General features: G+C 36.9%; 1 protein-coding gene across 12 annotated transcripts in view; it reads left to right on the top strand.

Annotated features, from left to right (window-relative positions):
* Nucleotides 1-15,383, top strand: part of LOC136836911 (harmonin) — a 66,592-nt gene that overhangs the window by 13,623 nt on the left and 37,586 nt on the right. For 4 of the 12 annotated variants that reach the window (XR_010852495.1, XM_067101370.1, XM_067101366.1 and 1 more), the window contains exon 1: nt 10,867-11,370. The exons of 6 other annotated variants lie outside the window; for them this stretch is intronic. Coding sequence is in view for 4 of the 6 variants with exons in the window: in XM_067101370.1 (XP_066957471.1) it covers nt 11,355-11,370 (16 nt within the window). In the remaining 2 variants the exon portion in view is untranslated. Of the gene's footprint in view, nt 1-10,853; nt 11,371-15,383 lie in introns of those variants that run through there. 2 more of the 12 variants (XM_067101373.1, XM_067101374.1) reach the window with 2 other exon arrangements.

Below are 15,383 nucleotides of genomic sequence, written 5' to 3'. Positions count from 1 at the left end.
CATGAAAGGGAAAAGGCTTTTAGTTTGTCTCTAATTTGTTTTTTCACAAGCCTTTTTTTCCAAACACGGGTTGCTTAAAATAAAACCGCAGTAGTAACCGCATGGATGAGCCTCTTGTGCAGAATACTTCCATAACATGAGCTTCATAAACCTATGCCGGAAGCTCATCAGTAACAAGCCAACCCCCCTACACACTGAGCTATTTGCCTTTTTCTTGTACACACACTTGCACTTCTGGGATATTAAGGCCCTTTCTTTCCATTACCTCTTGAACAAATTCTGTAAAGTGCTTTCTGGGTCGTCTTATTCCCGTCTTTCTAACAAACTATACTGCTCAAACTTTCCCCCAGTCTAGCATTATCCATTCTCTCCTGACTAAACCATTTCAAAACCCACTGATAAATCATGTCGCCCATGCTAACTTCGCTGCTGCTTGTATTTAGTTAACATTTCTCACCTTGTTACGCCACATTAGCCTGCTTGTTACATACAGTTTGTCTCAAACAGCAGTTAGTTTATGTTAACAGTTTTAACCTTTTTCTTGCATATTTTTTATTCAACAGCCACACTTCATTCCACCGAAGATAGTATTTAAAAAATCCCTTTATTCCTTTTTATGATTGGTCCAGGTTAAGTCGGCCCTATGCTAGCACGAGGCCGGGTGTGATTCTGATTGAATAAACGGCCGTGGCTTCTATAGACACCCATAGCCGCTAGCTGCAACCCCTTCCATTTCTTTAACTGTACCGCCATTCATATTCTTCCTTCCATCTTACTTTCCACCCTCTTCTAACAATTGTTTCGAGTAGTGCAACTGCGAGGGTTTCTTCCTGTTATACCTGTCAAACCTCTAACACTCAGTTTTCCGCATAGGGCCTAAATCGTATATTCTGTCTATCAATAGACACCCAAAGTCGCATCTATAGTGTCTCCTTGTTATATAACTACTACTAGCTGACGATAGCTATTGTTAAACCGTCTTCGTAGTGTCCTTGTGGAATCACAAGGACATTGAAGATGTTCGTAGGAAGTACCGTAAGCCGAGAGAAGTACTGCGTAAATTGTCCATTTAAAATGCGTATTGTATAGCCTATGACAAGAAGAAAATGAGATACAGGAACTTCAGTGGAATATATTAACTGGAACGTGAACTTTCGTCGGCGTTAACGTTTTTGTCAGTGATGAGTTGTTCTCCTTGTGTTTAATACATTTTTATCTGTTAATTTATATTTTATTGTTTCTGTATTTCCTTTTACCTTCTCTTCCTAATGAACACCGTATTTTGTTAGCTTGTATTTTAAGTGTGTGGCCCCTAGGGGCTTGTTCCATATGAATAGGGTTTATCTTCTGAATAACAATAATAATAATAATAATAATAATGTTCTCACATATTACTGAATAATAATAATAGTAATAGTTTTCACATATAAAATTATAAATAATGTTTTCACATATTACTGAATAATAATAATAGTTTTCACACATTATAGAATTATAAAATTTAAGAAGCACCTTATTCTGAAAACGTGCAAGGGCCCGCCAGAGAGGGAATTATCCCTGTGGAGAAGCGCTGTACATAAAACCAAAGTGAAACAGAGTGAAAAACACACACACACACACACACACACTCAGAACGTGACCTGAGCTATCTGGTAAGGAGACGCTGTCACTGTGCGTGCAAACCTTGATGTCCCTGGAGTGTGAACTGAACCCACGAAATATACAAGTTCCTGGTTTTTTGCTTTGCTTTTCAAGCAGTTTGACGAAACGATGACATGAGAGGCCTCTCTCTCTCTCTCTCTCTCTCTCTCTCTCTCTCTCTCTCCCCTCTCTTCGTTCGTTTGACAGGTGATTTTTTTTTAGCCATATTCACTCTTTTGGAAATCGAATTGAACTGTCTGTTACTGTCCGTCGTTTCTGCTTTGGGATTTTTCATTTCTTTCGTTTTCCCTGATTTTTAATTGCCTTCCTTTCGGTAGGAGAGGCAGGTGTAAGGTTCAAAGAAATATGCTCACACAAATATATATGTATATACATATGTATATATATATATATATATATATATATATATATATATATATATATATATATATATATATATATATAAGAATCGCAGGGAAACGACAGAAATGAAATAATCCCAAAGCAAGGGGATGCATCATGTGATGTGAAATTGGCAGAATAAACTTGTTCTTGTAAGATACATACATGCCTTTACCTCTTCAACCTATAGATATATATATATATATATATATATATATATATATATATATATATATATATATATATATAAGGATATAATCGTGTGTGTATATATGTTTCTCCGAACCTTCGTGGCATTGCCTTTATTTATATATTCATCTCGTTCCATGTTTTCGTGATTAAGTTATAAATATATATATATATATATATATATATATATATATATATATATATATATATATATATATATATAAACATATATATATATATATATATATATATATATATATATATATATATATATATATATATATATATATATAAAATATATATATATATATATATATATATATATATATATATATATATATATATATATATATATATATATACCAGTATATATAGTGTGTGTATGCGTGATTGTTGGGTTACCATGATTCATTTATTTCCCCGCCCTTCTATCTTTTACTTATTAGTGTGCCATTATTTAATACTCTGGAAGACTTGTTCCATGTGACTGTATGGTCCGTGTAGCAACATTATTTTATCATTATTATTACCAAAAGCATCCAGACTCCTCAAAAAGACACCCCACACCTCAGCAGGTTAACCTGCTTAAGAAAGCGAACAGTTTCCTCCAAAAACCACATTTCGCGTCTAAACCGCGGAACCAGAGAATGTTGAACCTTGGGTCGAGGTAAACAGAATTTAAAGTCTGTAGCCCCGTCGTCTCGTAGCGAGCAATAAATCAGGTAAAGGTGAATGAAACGAGGAACTAAATATAATATTCAAAATTTGTAGCTCAGTCGTCTCAGAGCGTTCAGTAAATCCGGCTAGAGTTAATGAGGCTCAAGACATGGGAGAAAGGAATGGGTGTACTACTCCGTAGTAAGCGTGAGAGTACTCACGAGATAGTGAGGTGAAAGGCTCAGTCTAGCCCGTAGGCTCAGTCTTCCTTTTAGGGGTATGAAGCTGCTAATTTTTGTTGAAAGTTAATTGCAGGTGGAGGGGGGAAGGAGCGGGATTCATCCACGAAACGGGAGTTTAAAAAAAAAAATTAATGTGGCAGCCACAACTTGTTTGATTTTTCCTGTAACCACCCTGTGGTAGGTGAAACTGGGAAATGTTGTTTACACACACACATATATACATATATGTATAATGTTTATAATTTTATATACTATATTATATACGTATATAAATATATGTACAATGGTGTGTGTGTGTGTGTATTTATGTGTATATATATATATATATATATATATATATATATATATATACAGATATATATATGAGAGAGAGAGAGAGAGAGAGAGAGAGAGCGAGCTAGTAGTGAGTGTCCGTGAGATATTAACTAACTCTCAAAGAACCGTTTTGAATGAATGAACAAATACGGTACCAAGTTTCAGAAATTCTGCTTTGTTTATTCGTAGGATTTCACAGGTATGATTCACATCTGTAGACCGAATAAATTGGGCGGCATTGACAGACGAAAGTGATAGACCCATGTAGGGCTTAGAGACTGATTGCCAATTATTTTTATCAGGGGTGGATATTTACATACCGGTACAGGTGTGTAGCAGTCACTCATTTGATTATATATCGATGGAATTATTATTATTATTATTATTATTATTATTATTATTATTATTATTATTATTATTGATCAAAATTTTCACAAGAATGAAATGCCAGTGTATCAATAAAAAAGCACCGAAAAGGTAATTCAAATAAAATGCTACCAACTGTGTTACTGGTGGGTCGGGAAGTTGGGTAAAACACCCAGGTAGGTTAGACGGCATCCTACCCAGGAAAAGCCTCTGGAACAGAAGTAGTGTGGTTCAATTAGTAGAACCCTGGCCTTTCATTTGAGAAACGGGTTCGATCGCGATGTGATTCTAAAATTTATTAGTATTTGGTGAGTTAGGAGTAAAGGATTCTGTTAGGATGAATGGAAGGATTCCGAATTGAATTTAGCAATTATATATATATATATATATATATATATATATATATATATATATATATATATATATATATATATATATATATATATATATATATATATATATATATATATATATATATATATATATCTTTTACTTTATTCAATTAGACAGGATTAGTACTCTGTAATATCACAATGATGAATATACAAGATGATTCCTGCTTTCCTGCTTTGGCTAAATTTTATTCATTCAGATTTGTAAGACCGAAGCAGTAACTCATTATTCATTTTGACAGCCAACAAAACCTTCATTAAAGTGAAGTAAAAGAAAAATTGCTGGTAATTACAAATACGATGAGTGAACTCATGCCTGCGGCCAATTACGGTATTAAAATGCAAAGCTCGTGAATCGTATTTATCTAGTAGACCATTAAAACTTCTAAGAATAATTCAGTCTCTGAATAACAAGGTACGAGTGACCACTAGCAGATCCAAAAAGACATATTTATGTATATAATATATATATTTATATACATATACACATTATATATATATATTATTATGGTTATTTTCTTTTTCAAAATTTCATTATTTCTCCAACAGATTTGTTCCATCCTTATATTTCTCATTCATGTTATTATCTGAATCTTCAATATTATTATTTTGTCACTTTTCATTGGGGCCCCACGTGCCCAGGTCGCCCCCCCCCTGGATCTGCAAGTGCGAGCGACGTAAAACTGACAGTATTTGTAAACATTTGAACATGAATATAGTTCTGGATTGACTAGTATATTCTAGAATAACGTAATATATTCAGTTTATTTTGTCTTTCTGGGTTAACTCTCACTTTTCAGGATTTAAATTGTACACGAAAATAGATCTAGAGCCATTAGTAAATGATACACTGAATTATCCGGTCGCCGAGCAGGCTTGGGAATTCTCTTCCAGGTTTTGTGTTTCCCGGAACTGAACAGTTTCTCGTCCTTTAAGAGGCATTTGAGTTTTGCATCCAGTTAGCAGTCATGTGTGAATGAATATACTTTGTCGTTTAATTTTATAACATTCTGTTCAAGTGTTTATGCCTAAATGTTTGGTTTTACGAATTGACACTAAATGTAAATGTTTCAGTCGATATCTTGGTGTGTAAAAGTTTGTCAGTAGCAAGTGAATTCTCATTGTTATATTACATTATCGACCGGGCACTTATGGTATTGTATGTATGTATGTATGTATGTATATATATATATATATATATATATATATATATATATATATATATATATATATATATATATATATACATATATATAAATTTCTGACTCACATCAGGATCGAACCCAGTTCTTTCAAATGAGCTGCCAACCAGGCCACATTTGAAAGACCTGAGTCAGAAATTTATTTCTGCCCAACACAACTGTGTGTTGATAATTCTATATACTGTATATATACATATATACATATATATATATATATATATATATATATATATATATATATAATTTAAATATGTATATATATATATATGTATATACTTTATATATTTTGTCTCACATCGACAGAGAGAGAGAGAGAAAGTCTAACTGTATATTTGTAAACAAGCAATTTGCATACCGACACCTGCGCACAAATCTTGCCATTACCGCGAACAAAAATTCCTCCGCGTAACTCAGTATTTTCCATATCACAGATCATGATTTTTCCGACGCTCCTATACTTTATAAGCTTCGCAGACCACCACCACCACCACCACCATGGGCGCAGCTGGGCGTATAATTGCGTAGCTTGACCGGCAGGAAAGGAAAGGAAAGGCGTAGAGTGACGGGGAGAAAGGAGTTTCTTCATATATTCATTAAGAGGCTAGGCAGTGCGTTCCCTCACGACTTCTGCCATTCTACTTATGTTCTCGATCTGTGTAATTTACACCCACGCGTGCGCATGCGCCTGTATATATGTACGTGTGTATATATATATTTATATATTATATATATATATATATATATATACATGTATATTATATATATATTATGTATATATATTGTATATATATATATATGTATAGGCCTATATATTTTACTGGATTTATATCACATCACCGTGACGTTTTATATACACGAACATTAAGCTACAAACGTCGTGTAATATCCAATTCGCTCTGCCTCGAAAATAATAACATACATACACACATACATACAGCTTTTCGCCCCTCTGGGGAATCGATCCCGGCACAACGCTTATCTGAACGGACATGCTTTGATAATTCGGGTTCTATTACTTTCTCCTCTTCTGCTTCTGGAAATTTCTGGAGTCTAAGGTGTGAAATTGCTTAGAGAGAGAGAGAGAGAGAGAGAGAGAGAGAGAGAGAGAGAGAGAGAGATGGATGATCATTAGGATAGGAAGCCAGAAATTAGTCGTAGGCCTAATGGTCATTTTTTGACAAATTGGTGGCATCCTCTCTCTCTCTCTCTCTCTCTCTCTCTCTCTCTCTCTCTCTCTGCTCTCTCTCTCTCTCTGCTGTATTTCAGCTATCGCTCATCAACCAGAGCACATATTTAAACAATAGGTTAGGTGAGTGCCCGGATATCTTGCCGGATGAGAGAGAGAGAGATTTTACCTAATGATCACATTCCTTCGGGATGAGACATTACCTCGTCGAGGTTATTGCCACCAACAAAGTTATATTTCTCTCTCTCTCTCTCTCTCTCTCTCTCTCTCTCTCTCTCTCTCTCTCTCTCTCTCTCTCTTCGAGTCTCAGCTAAGACGAAGCTTTGCGGTTACCAGACTGTTATTGGAGAGAATTACGTCAAATGTCTCTCTAGATGTAGAAATGCCAAATCTTGTTGGTTCAAACGAATACTTTTCATCTTCGAGCCTCGAACTTTTAAAAGTTTCCTATTTTAGTTTTTTGTAAACGAAAACTATTGAGATGGCTAGTTGTCTGTCCGTCCGCACTTTTTCTGTCCTCACTTTTTGTGTCCGCCCTCAGATCTTAAAAACTACTGAGGCTAGAGGGCTGCAAATTGGTATGTTGATCATCCACCCTCCAATCATCAAACATATAAAATTGCAGCCCTCTAGCCTCAGTAGTTTTATTTTATCTAAGGTTAAAGTTAGCCATGATTGTGCGTCTGGCACTGCTTTAGGTGCCTACAACACAGGCCACCACCGGGCCGTGGGTGAGCGTTTCATGGGCCGCGGGTGAGAATTTCATGGGCCGTACCTGAGGAATTCACATATACGGCATTATACGCTGTACAGAAAGCTCAATTGGGTGAGAATTTCATGGGCCGTGGCTGAGGAATTCATACGGCATTATACGCTGTACAGAAAGCTCGATTGCGCCGAAGAAACTTCTGCCCATTTTTTACTTGTTTGCTGTGGTGATGTGACACTGAAAGCTCGGATGTTTGGTAGGTGACGTCACGAGGTCGGACAAAGTGCGACTTCCGCTTTGTCACCATTATTAGTAATTTATGCAAAGTTTGGTGACAGTGTGGTAAACGGCGCAGGAAAAAGTATACATGTGACAGAAATTGGTGCGAGGAACACCTACTGTATTATACGTTCATTGAGAAGATCGAGAGGTTTACTCTTAAAATGTTCCGTCTTGGTATATTTATTACTTGAGTATCTCAGGAACTCGCATTGCTGCACTTTAACAGGATAATTATTATCATCGTAAGTCACAGTGACCTCCTAACTTCTCCATATCCTCATATTTTTTCATAAATTTTCCAGTACAAGGCTTGAATTCAGTCGGAGAACAAATGAAGAGGCTATACCGTCCGTAGTTGGATTTGTTCCAATCTACGGTCCCCGTAGGAGGGTAGTGCCGTCAGTGCATCTCACGGGGTGCACTGTAGGCATTACTAAAGGTTCTTTGCAGCGTCCCTTCAGCCCCTAGCTGTAACCCCTTTCATTCCTTTTACTATACCTCCATTCACATTATTTTTCTTTCATCTTGCTATCCACCTTCTCCTAACAATTATTTCATAGTGCGGCTGCGAGGGTTTCCTCCTGTTGCACCCTTCAAACCTACCTACTCTCGTTTTCCTTTCCAGCGTTGAATGACCTTATAGGTCCCAGTGCTTGGCCTTTGGCCTAAACTCTATATTTCATTCTATATTTCATTCTATTCCAACGTACTGTACGTCAATTTGAGGTTAACCTAAACCATTCTGCCTCGGTTCAAGTTCCTGAAAGATTCTGTTGTTACAACGACTTGGAAAGTTTTCTTAGACTGCACTGCTCTTCATAAGCAAGACTTGAACAAGATCCGTGTTTAGGCAGACATGAACCGCAAGTCAAGGATGACAGTTAAATGTTGTGCCACCCACACATGGAACAAATTCTCTTGCAAATTCGTACACGTATCATGCACTTGCAGTTTGAATAGCAAGCTCTCAAGTAATTATTTTCTGGCCTTGAGAGTTCTGAGATCCTTTGCTTGAGGTTACGCCCCTACACAATTTCCTTTGCTTGTTTAATCCTTTAGCTTTTGATGTGAATGCTGCTATTCATTACGTATATGAATACTTATTGAAGACCAAAGAAAAATCGTATAATCAGCCATTAACGCCAATTGTTTTAGGCCTACTTCAGGAACGAGTTTGGTAATTGACTCGTCAAAGGCCTAAATGAAATCTTATTCTGTCGTGCCAGGCTGTACTCCATCATGACAGAAAAATATAGGCCTACATTTCAAAAACGTGGGCTCATCATGGGAGCCCAAACCTATGCCTGAGGAATATTGAGGTTCTCAGAAACTCTTATAAATTTGCTTTTCTCTCTATCTTCGGACTATAAAGTGCCCAAGGAATTTCTCTTGAAAATTCTACAAGTTTAGTACTTTTGTCCCTACTGTAACAACTTAGTACTTCTACCGAGTGGGTGTCAGTGACATATTCAGTACATGTAGTCCTAAATTCATATTTCTTAATTTTTAAATATTATTTAATGCATAAACTAGTAATAAAATAAGCTAAAGCACCCAAAAAGACTGCCAAGCAATCATGTTTTCACACCATGGCATACTAAAGACATCTTGGGATTCTGTTTGAATGTGCTTGAGGCATTGTGAGCTCTGTTCGTTAGCCGGCGCGGACCCAGTGTATGAATATACACCTCGAATATTAATGTTTATTTCGTGTGAACTGCGCAAAACCGGATCGGACACCTTAGCAAGTTCCTGGGAACGAATTGAAAATCGTGATACGGTTATGAATGAGGGCTGGAAATCAGGAAATGCCTTTTATTCGGGAGGTTTTTAACAAAGAACAAAAGAAGTGAAGTTAAGGTATGTTTGTGGAACTGAAGTAGCATTTTGAAAATGGTTTTGTTGAAAATAATATAGAAAACTCTTCAGTTCCTCTTCGTGAATACCTCGGCAACTCCCCCCCTCCCCACCTTTTCATTATTTTTATTGACCATTATCAGCTATGAAGTGAAATGTGCCTTAGGAATTGGGTCTAGGTAACAAATCAAGTTTTATCTTCCCTTGAAAGACCAGTAGTACCACATCTCGGCTCAACTGGGAAGATGCCCAATAACGTGCGTAATTTTTAAATAGTTGCAAGCGTTGATTAGTAAGGATTGAAGTCATAGTAGTATTAATGGGCCTCTTTGTTTAAATTCCAAGATTTTTGATAGTTAATATGTTAACTGCCACTGTTTTTGGAGGGAGTTCACCATACGTAACTTTCCTGTCGGATAAATGCGAACTTTGCCATGTCAGACGAAGAAGCCTTTGATGAAGAAAGAAAAACGCAGCACCTGCCGGCCACCCACTTGGGGTAGAGTTGCCACGTCTGCATTATACTTGATTATTTTAATATAAATTTATCGGTCAGATACAGAGCTCGTTGGCGTAACGTTTACTGCAGGTTGGCCTTGTGCCATCACACAAGTAATCCTTAGCAGGTGATAGTAAGGAATTGGAGTGAATAAAAGGCCAGTTATAGACCTCAGGACTGTAAATAAGCCTTGCGCTTATTGTTACATCAAAAAGCACGAAAGTCGCATGCAATCAGTGGGCTTTTCTTATCCCAAAAGTGGATGTGTTTAGTAACACAACAGAGTTTCCTCGGAATTGCATAAAGAATTCTCTCATCCTAATTGCTTCGCTCGATGGGTTCGTTGTTTTCATAACCCGCCAAGCGTGTCAATCCTCACGATTGTTCGTTTTGTGTTGTGAGTCTAGCCATGTCGTTACAGACCAACAAATTCAACATGCATTGGAGTGATTATCGTGTTTTGATTAGATCGTTATTCAAGGTTAGATTCTTTTGATAGCAGTTCTCAAAAACAGTATCGTTTTGCAAAAAAAAAAAAAAAAATTACTAAAATTACTTTGAGCCAAATTCTTTATTTCCTACCTGTATTGTTATAATTACTGCAGGTCTGATCTGGTGGCTTCTGTATGTCCTCGCATATAAGGACATACTGTTAGAAAAAGCTTACTCACCAAGTTAATGGCCTTACTGACTCATCCCACGCCCGAGCATTTATCGAATGCCATTGGGAAAACGATTAGAAATGTTGTGGCGACAATGGCGTTTGAAATGAAAACAGGGAATGAGATCACTCCCGCTGTTTTCGTGAAAGGGGAGAATTCCATCACGTTTTCCCTGACGTTTGTCATGAATAAAATCCACCTCATCATGCCCATGGAAGGAAGCGAGCCGAGCTCTTGTGACGGTTCCAGGAAGAGAATGTCTGCTGTCTTCCAGCGGAGCCCAACAACAGCTTTTGTCTTCCTCCACCTCCTCCTCCTCCTCTTCCTCCAGCCGTCTCCTGCACGTCATCTCCCTTTTTGGAGCCAACCGCCCACGCGCCCTCTATCTTAACATTAGCTTTGGACTCTACTATCACAGGCATTTACTATTTGTTTCCGTCGCTTATTTCCTTTAGTAACGTGACCGTGTGTCGTTTTTCGTGTGTCTCACGTTTTCATGAAGCTTTCAGTTATTAACTAGGACTGGTTTTTGATGTTTATAAACTGGGTATCGGCCTAACGTTCACCTCTGGTTTCAGTATGCATTTTATCGTCATTACATAATTCATGACTACGCGATTCTATCTATCTATCTATCTACCCATCTATCTATCTATTTAAAAGTTTATGTGAGTGGTGAAGAATGTTTTAAATATGTTGTAAGCAAGAAAGCGACAGTGACTTCTGTGAACTTCATGTTTTTTTCAATAGGAAATGACTGACTGGAAAGGTACGTAGTTCGTGATCTCTTTACTAACCCGCCTTCGGTATCTTGAGAGTTTCCTGTAAATGCCGACTTTTCCAACATTTGCCTTAGACCATTGTTGTCTTTCAGGAAGTGCCGTGTCGGTACCTAGACCATTTTTACCACGAATTTTGGATTTACCAGTGTTTGTAGAAGTCGTTGGTGTTTCCTAGAGAAAATTCCTAGCTTCAACTTGAGGATTTCGTTTAAACAGTGTGTAATGTAAACATGATTTTATAACCTGAATCGTATGCTCAGGGCATTTAAAAGTTATTCTGTATAGTCAACCTTGTATTTCTCGAGTTAATAATATTTTTCTTGTATAATCTGATGCATTGTTCATTTTGCTCAGTTTCGTGTATAGCCTACTTTGTCTGTTTGAAAATGAAACTCATTATTAATTTTGATTTAAAAATGTATCAAAGGAAACGCAGTTCTTTTACGTCATCCTTGGTATTGAGAAAAAACAAAAGATTAATTAATTCGTGGACCATTAATTAAGGTATCTGTAACTTAGCGAAAATGACTAGTCAGTGTCTTTGTAGGCGTTCAGCAACCACGACGCCTGAGGCTTCAGCGCTCTCTCTCTCTCTCATTTTTTACGTTATAAAAACGATGCTTTTGTTACCTTCCTCTCTCTATTTCTCTCAAATTTTTCATGCCATAAAAGCGATGATTTTGTTTACCTCTCTCTCCCTCTCATTTTTACGTTATAAAACCGGTGATTTTCTCTCTTTCTCTCTCATTTTTTACATGTTATAAAAGCTGTGATTTTATTTACCTCTCTCTCTCTCATATTTTGTCATGTTAGAAAATCGATGCTTTTGTTTACCTCTCTCTCTCATCACACACACACTATTTACAAATTATAAAAGAAATTATATTGCTTAACGTGTACTGAAAGAACACTATCTCTCTCTCTCTCTCTCTCTCTCTCTCATTGTGTACAAGTAATAAAAGCAGTGGTTTTGTTTACCGTATACTGAGAGAAGGGGCACACTTTCACCCTTTTCAGGTGGATGTTTTATTCATTATCGAAAAACGTGTTGCGGATGACAGCCATTGTGATGTGGATGACTTAAGGGTCTTCAGAGATTAATCTTGAGCTTTTTGTCGAAAGTTGTTTAGCTAAGAGAGTTTTTTTATTTTTTGTTCAGCCAAGTCTTTTAAATGTTTTTTTTATATTAAAGTTTATAACATGGGAAGTTATTTGAAGAACATTAAAAGAGGCTAACATGTCCTTGTGTTGGCTCGACTTTTTTGCTTTACTTTTTATATCCATGTGAGTCTCTCTCTCTCTCTCTCTCTCTCTCTCTCTCTCTCTCTCTCTCTCTCTCTCTATATATATATATATATATATATATATATATATATATATATATATATATATATATATATATATATATATATATATATATATATATATATACACACACACACATATATATATATATATATATACACATATATATATATACACACACACACGTTAATATGTTATGTACGTAGCAGTGCTCGTGTGGATATCTCTTATATATATATATATATATATATATATATATATATATATATATATAGAGAGAGAGAGAGAGAGAGAGAGAGAGAGAGAGAGAGAGAGAGAGAGATCGTTTTTCAGTATACGATAAGCAAAATGAGTTTTTAAAACTTGTAAGCATTGTGTGTGTGTGTGTATGAGAGAGAGAGAGAGAGAGAGAGAGAGAGAGAGAGAGAGAGAGAGAGACATAGCTCACATAACTCATTCACTTCCGGCTCCACTTCAGCCTTTTATGTTAAAATTAAACACGCATGCGTGAAGGCACGAACTCTTTCAAACGAAGCAAAGGGGCTGGAACAAGCACGCGCAGCGCAGGTGATAGCATACATTAAAAGAGAGAGAGAGAGAGAGAGAGAGAGAGAGAGAGAGAGAGAGAGAGAGAGAGAGCGCTCTCTAGCAAACCCTTGCAGCCTTGCATAGTGTGAGTCTAATCCAGAAATGGCGGGACCGCGGGAGTACGTTTGGTTCAGTGTGGTAGTCAGTAACTTTTGAATTAACCGACACCTTTTTTTTTAATATTTAAGGATTATTTTGATGGATAATTATGTTTACGGAATAACTTTCTTTTTTTAGATTTATAAGTTTTTAATTAGTAAAAAGAATTGCGCACTGACAATTTTGTCTTGAAAAAAGTGTTTTAATTTTGTAGTTTTTATTAAGCTTTATTTTTAATACAACAGCTGTTTTAACTCCAGTTTTAATGTGTTAGGTGTTTATTTTTACCCGTAAAACGGAAATCTTAGAAACACTGTATCACTAAAAATATTTTGTAATCCTTGAGGTATTTCATATCTTCACATTAAAATTGATTCAGACGTTTTTGGAAAAATGCAATGAATGCTGGACGTTAGTGAAAAAATCTCGGGAACGACTCGCAACAGACCATCGTCCATCCTTGGGTACACGGAATTCAAGTTCATTCATGTCCTCTTGTTTTACCAAATTCGAACTTGTACCAACAATAAAAGTGTAACTATTACGGGTAGTCAGTAGGTAATAATTCAGTACAAGAAATTAGGAGGATGTGACGTTGAAATAAAATGTTTACAAGTATCATCGGTCTAAGCTGATTAGTGTTTTTTGCTTTTCTCAGGACCTTGGGTTTTCTATAGTATCATCGGTCTAGGGTTCTAGGCTGACCATTGTTGTGTTGTTCTTCCATGGTATCTTCGGTGTAGATTGATCAGTGTTGTGTTGTTCTTCGTATAGTATCATGGGCCTAGGTTGATCAATGTTGTGGTGTTCTTTGTATGGTATCGAAGTTGCGTTGGTCTTATAGTATCTTCGGTGTAATATTAGTCTTCTATAGTATCATCGGTGTTGGCTGACCGTTGTGTTGTTGTTCTATAGGACTATTGGTCTAGGTGAATCAGTGTTGTGGTGTTCTTCGTATAGTATCCATGTTGTGTTGGTCTTCTGTAGCATCATCGGTGTAGGTGATAAGTATTGCACGGTATTGCACATAATTGTTGTTTCATGATTTTTATTAGCTTCCATCACAGTAGTTTTATCAAACAGCATTTGCGAAATAAGTAGGAAGTTTTGACAATAATCTCGTCTCATAGCATCCAAGGCTCAAGGCTGAGCCAGAGATTACCGTTAGAACTGAGCGGTGAGCGGAGTCTTTCTTTTCGGCTTTTTGGGGAGGTGTGTCCTAGGGAAGGGGGTGGGGGGGGTTTGGTTTGGTGTAGGTTCGTGCGGCATTCTACAAGGAGGTTAGGTAGGTCTCTCTCTCTCTCTCTCTCTCTCTCTCTCTCTCTCTCTCTCTCTCTCTCTCTCTCTCTCTCTCTGAGCGAAAGTTGCCATCGACGGTCAGTCTCCTACGTGGGTGAGGATTCCATTCCGTTTGGAGAGTAGATCTCTCTCTCTCTCTCTCTCTCTCTCTCTCTCTCTCTCTCTCTCTCTCTCTCTCTCTCTCTCTCTCGTGCCCAATTCCTTAGTCAGAACTGATAATTGCTTTCAATAGCCGTTACAAAATACAGAATCCATTTATGGGAATTCCACAGCCAAGTAATTCCCAGCCCAAAAGGAATGGAGTCATTCAATAGGTCATCCCTGCGCGTCTTTCAGTTATATTTCTGGAGGGTGAAGTTAATTTTTTCCCTTCAAGAATTTTTTGCCTTACGGCATTATTATTGAATAAACCCCACACCCTTGCGTTGATAAATACGCCCAAGTTGGAACCCTGTGGATAGATAAAAGAATAACAATAATTTCCTTTATTAAAGAATTCGACACAAATAAAGCACGGGGCAGAAAAGTACACTAAGAAATTATGGTTGCATTTAGACCCATGCACCCTCTCGGTTTATAAATCGGATATTTTGAAAATAGATTGTAACGAAAGAGCCATAAATCAAGTTGGGAAGATGTTTTTGTTAGAAAATTAATTCAAGAATCACAGTGCCAAGGAATGGAAAAAGAGATTGGATGGGGAATAATG

The sequence above is a fragment of the Macrobrachium rosenbergii genome, chromosome 57 (genome assembly GCF_040412425.1).
Source record: "Macrobrachium rosenbergii isolate ZJJX-2024 chromosome 57, ASM4041242v1, whole genome shotgun sequence".
NCBI lineage: Eukaryota > Metazoa > Arthropoda > Malacostraca > Decapoda > Palaemonidae > Macrobrachium > Macrobrachium rosenbergii.
Note: the sequence above shows the minus strand (reverse complement) of the source record. Positions and strands in the feature narration are given on the sequence as shown.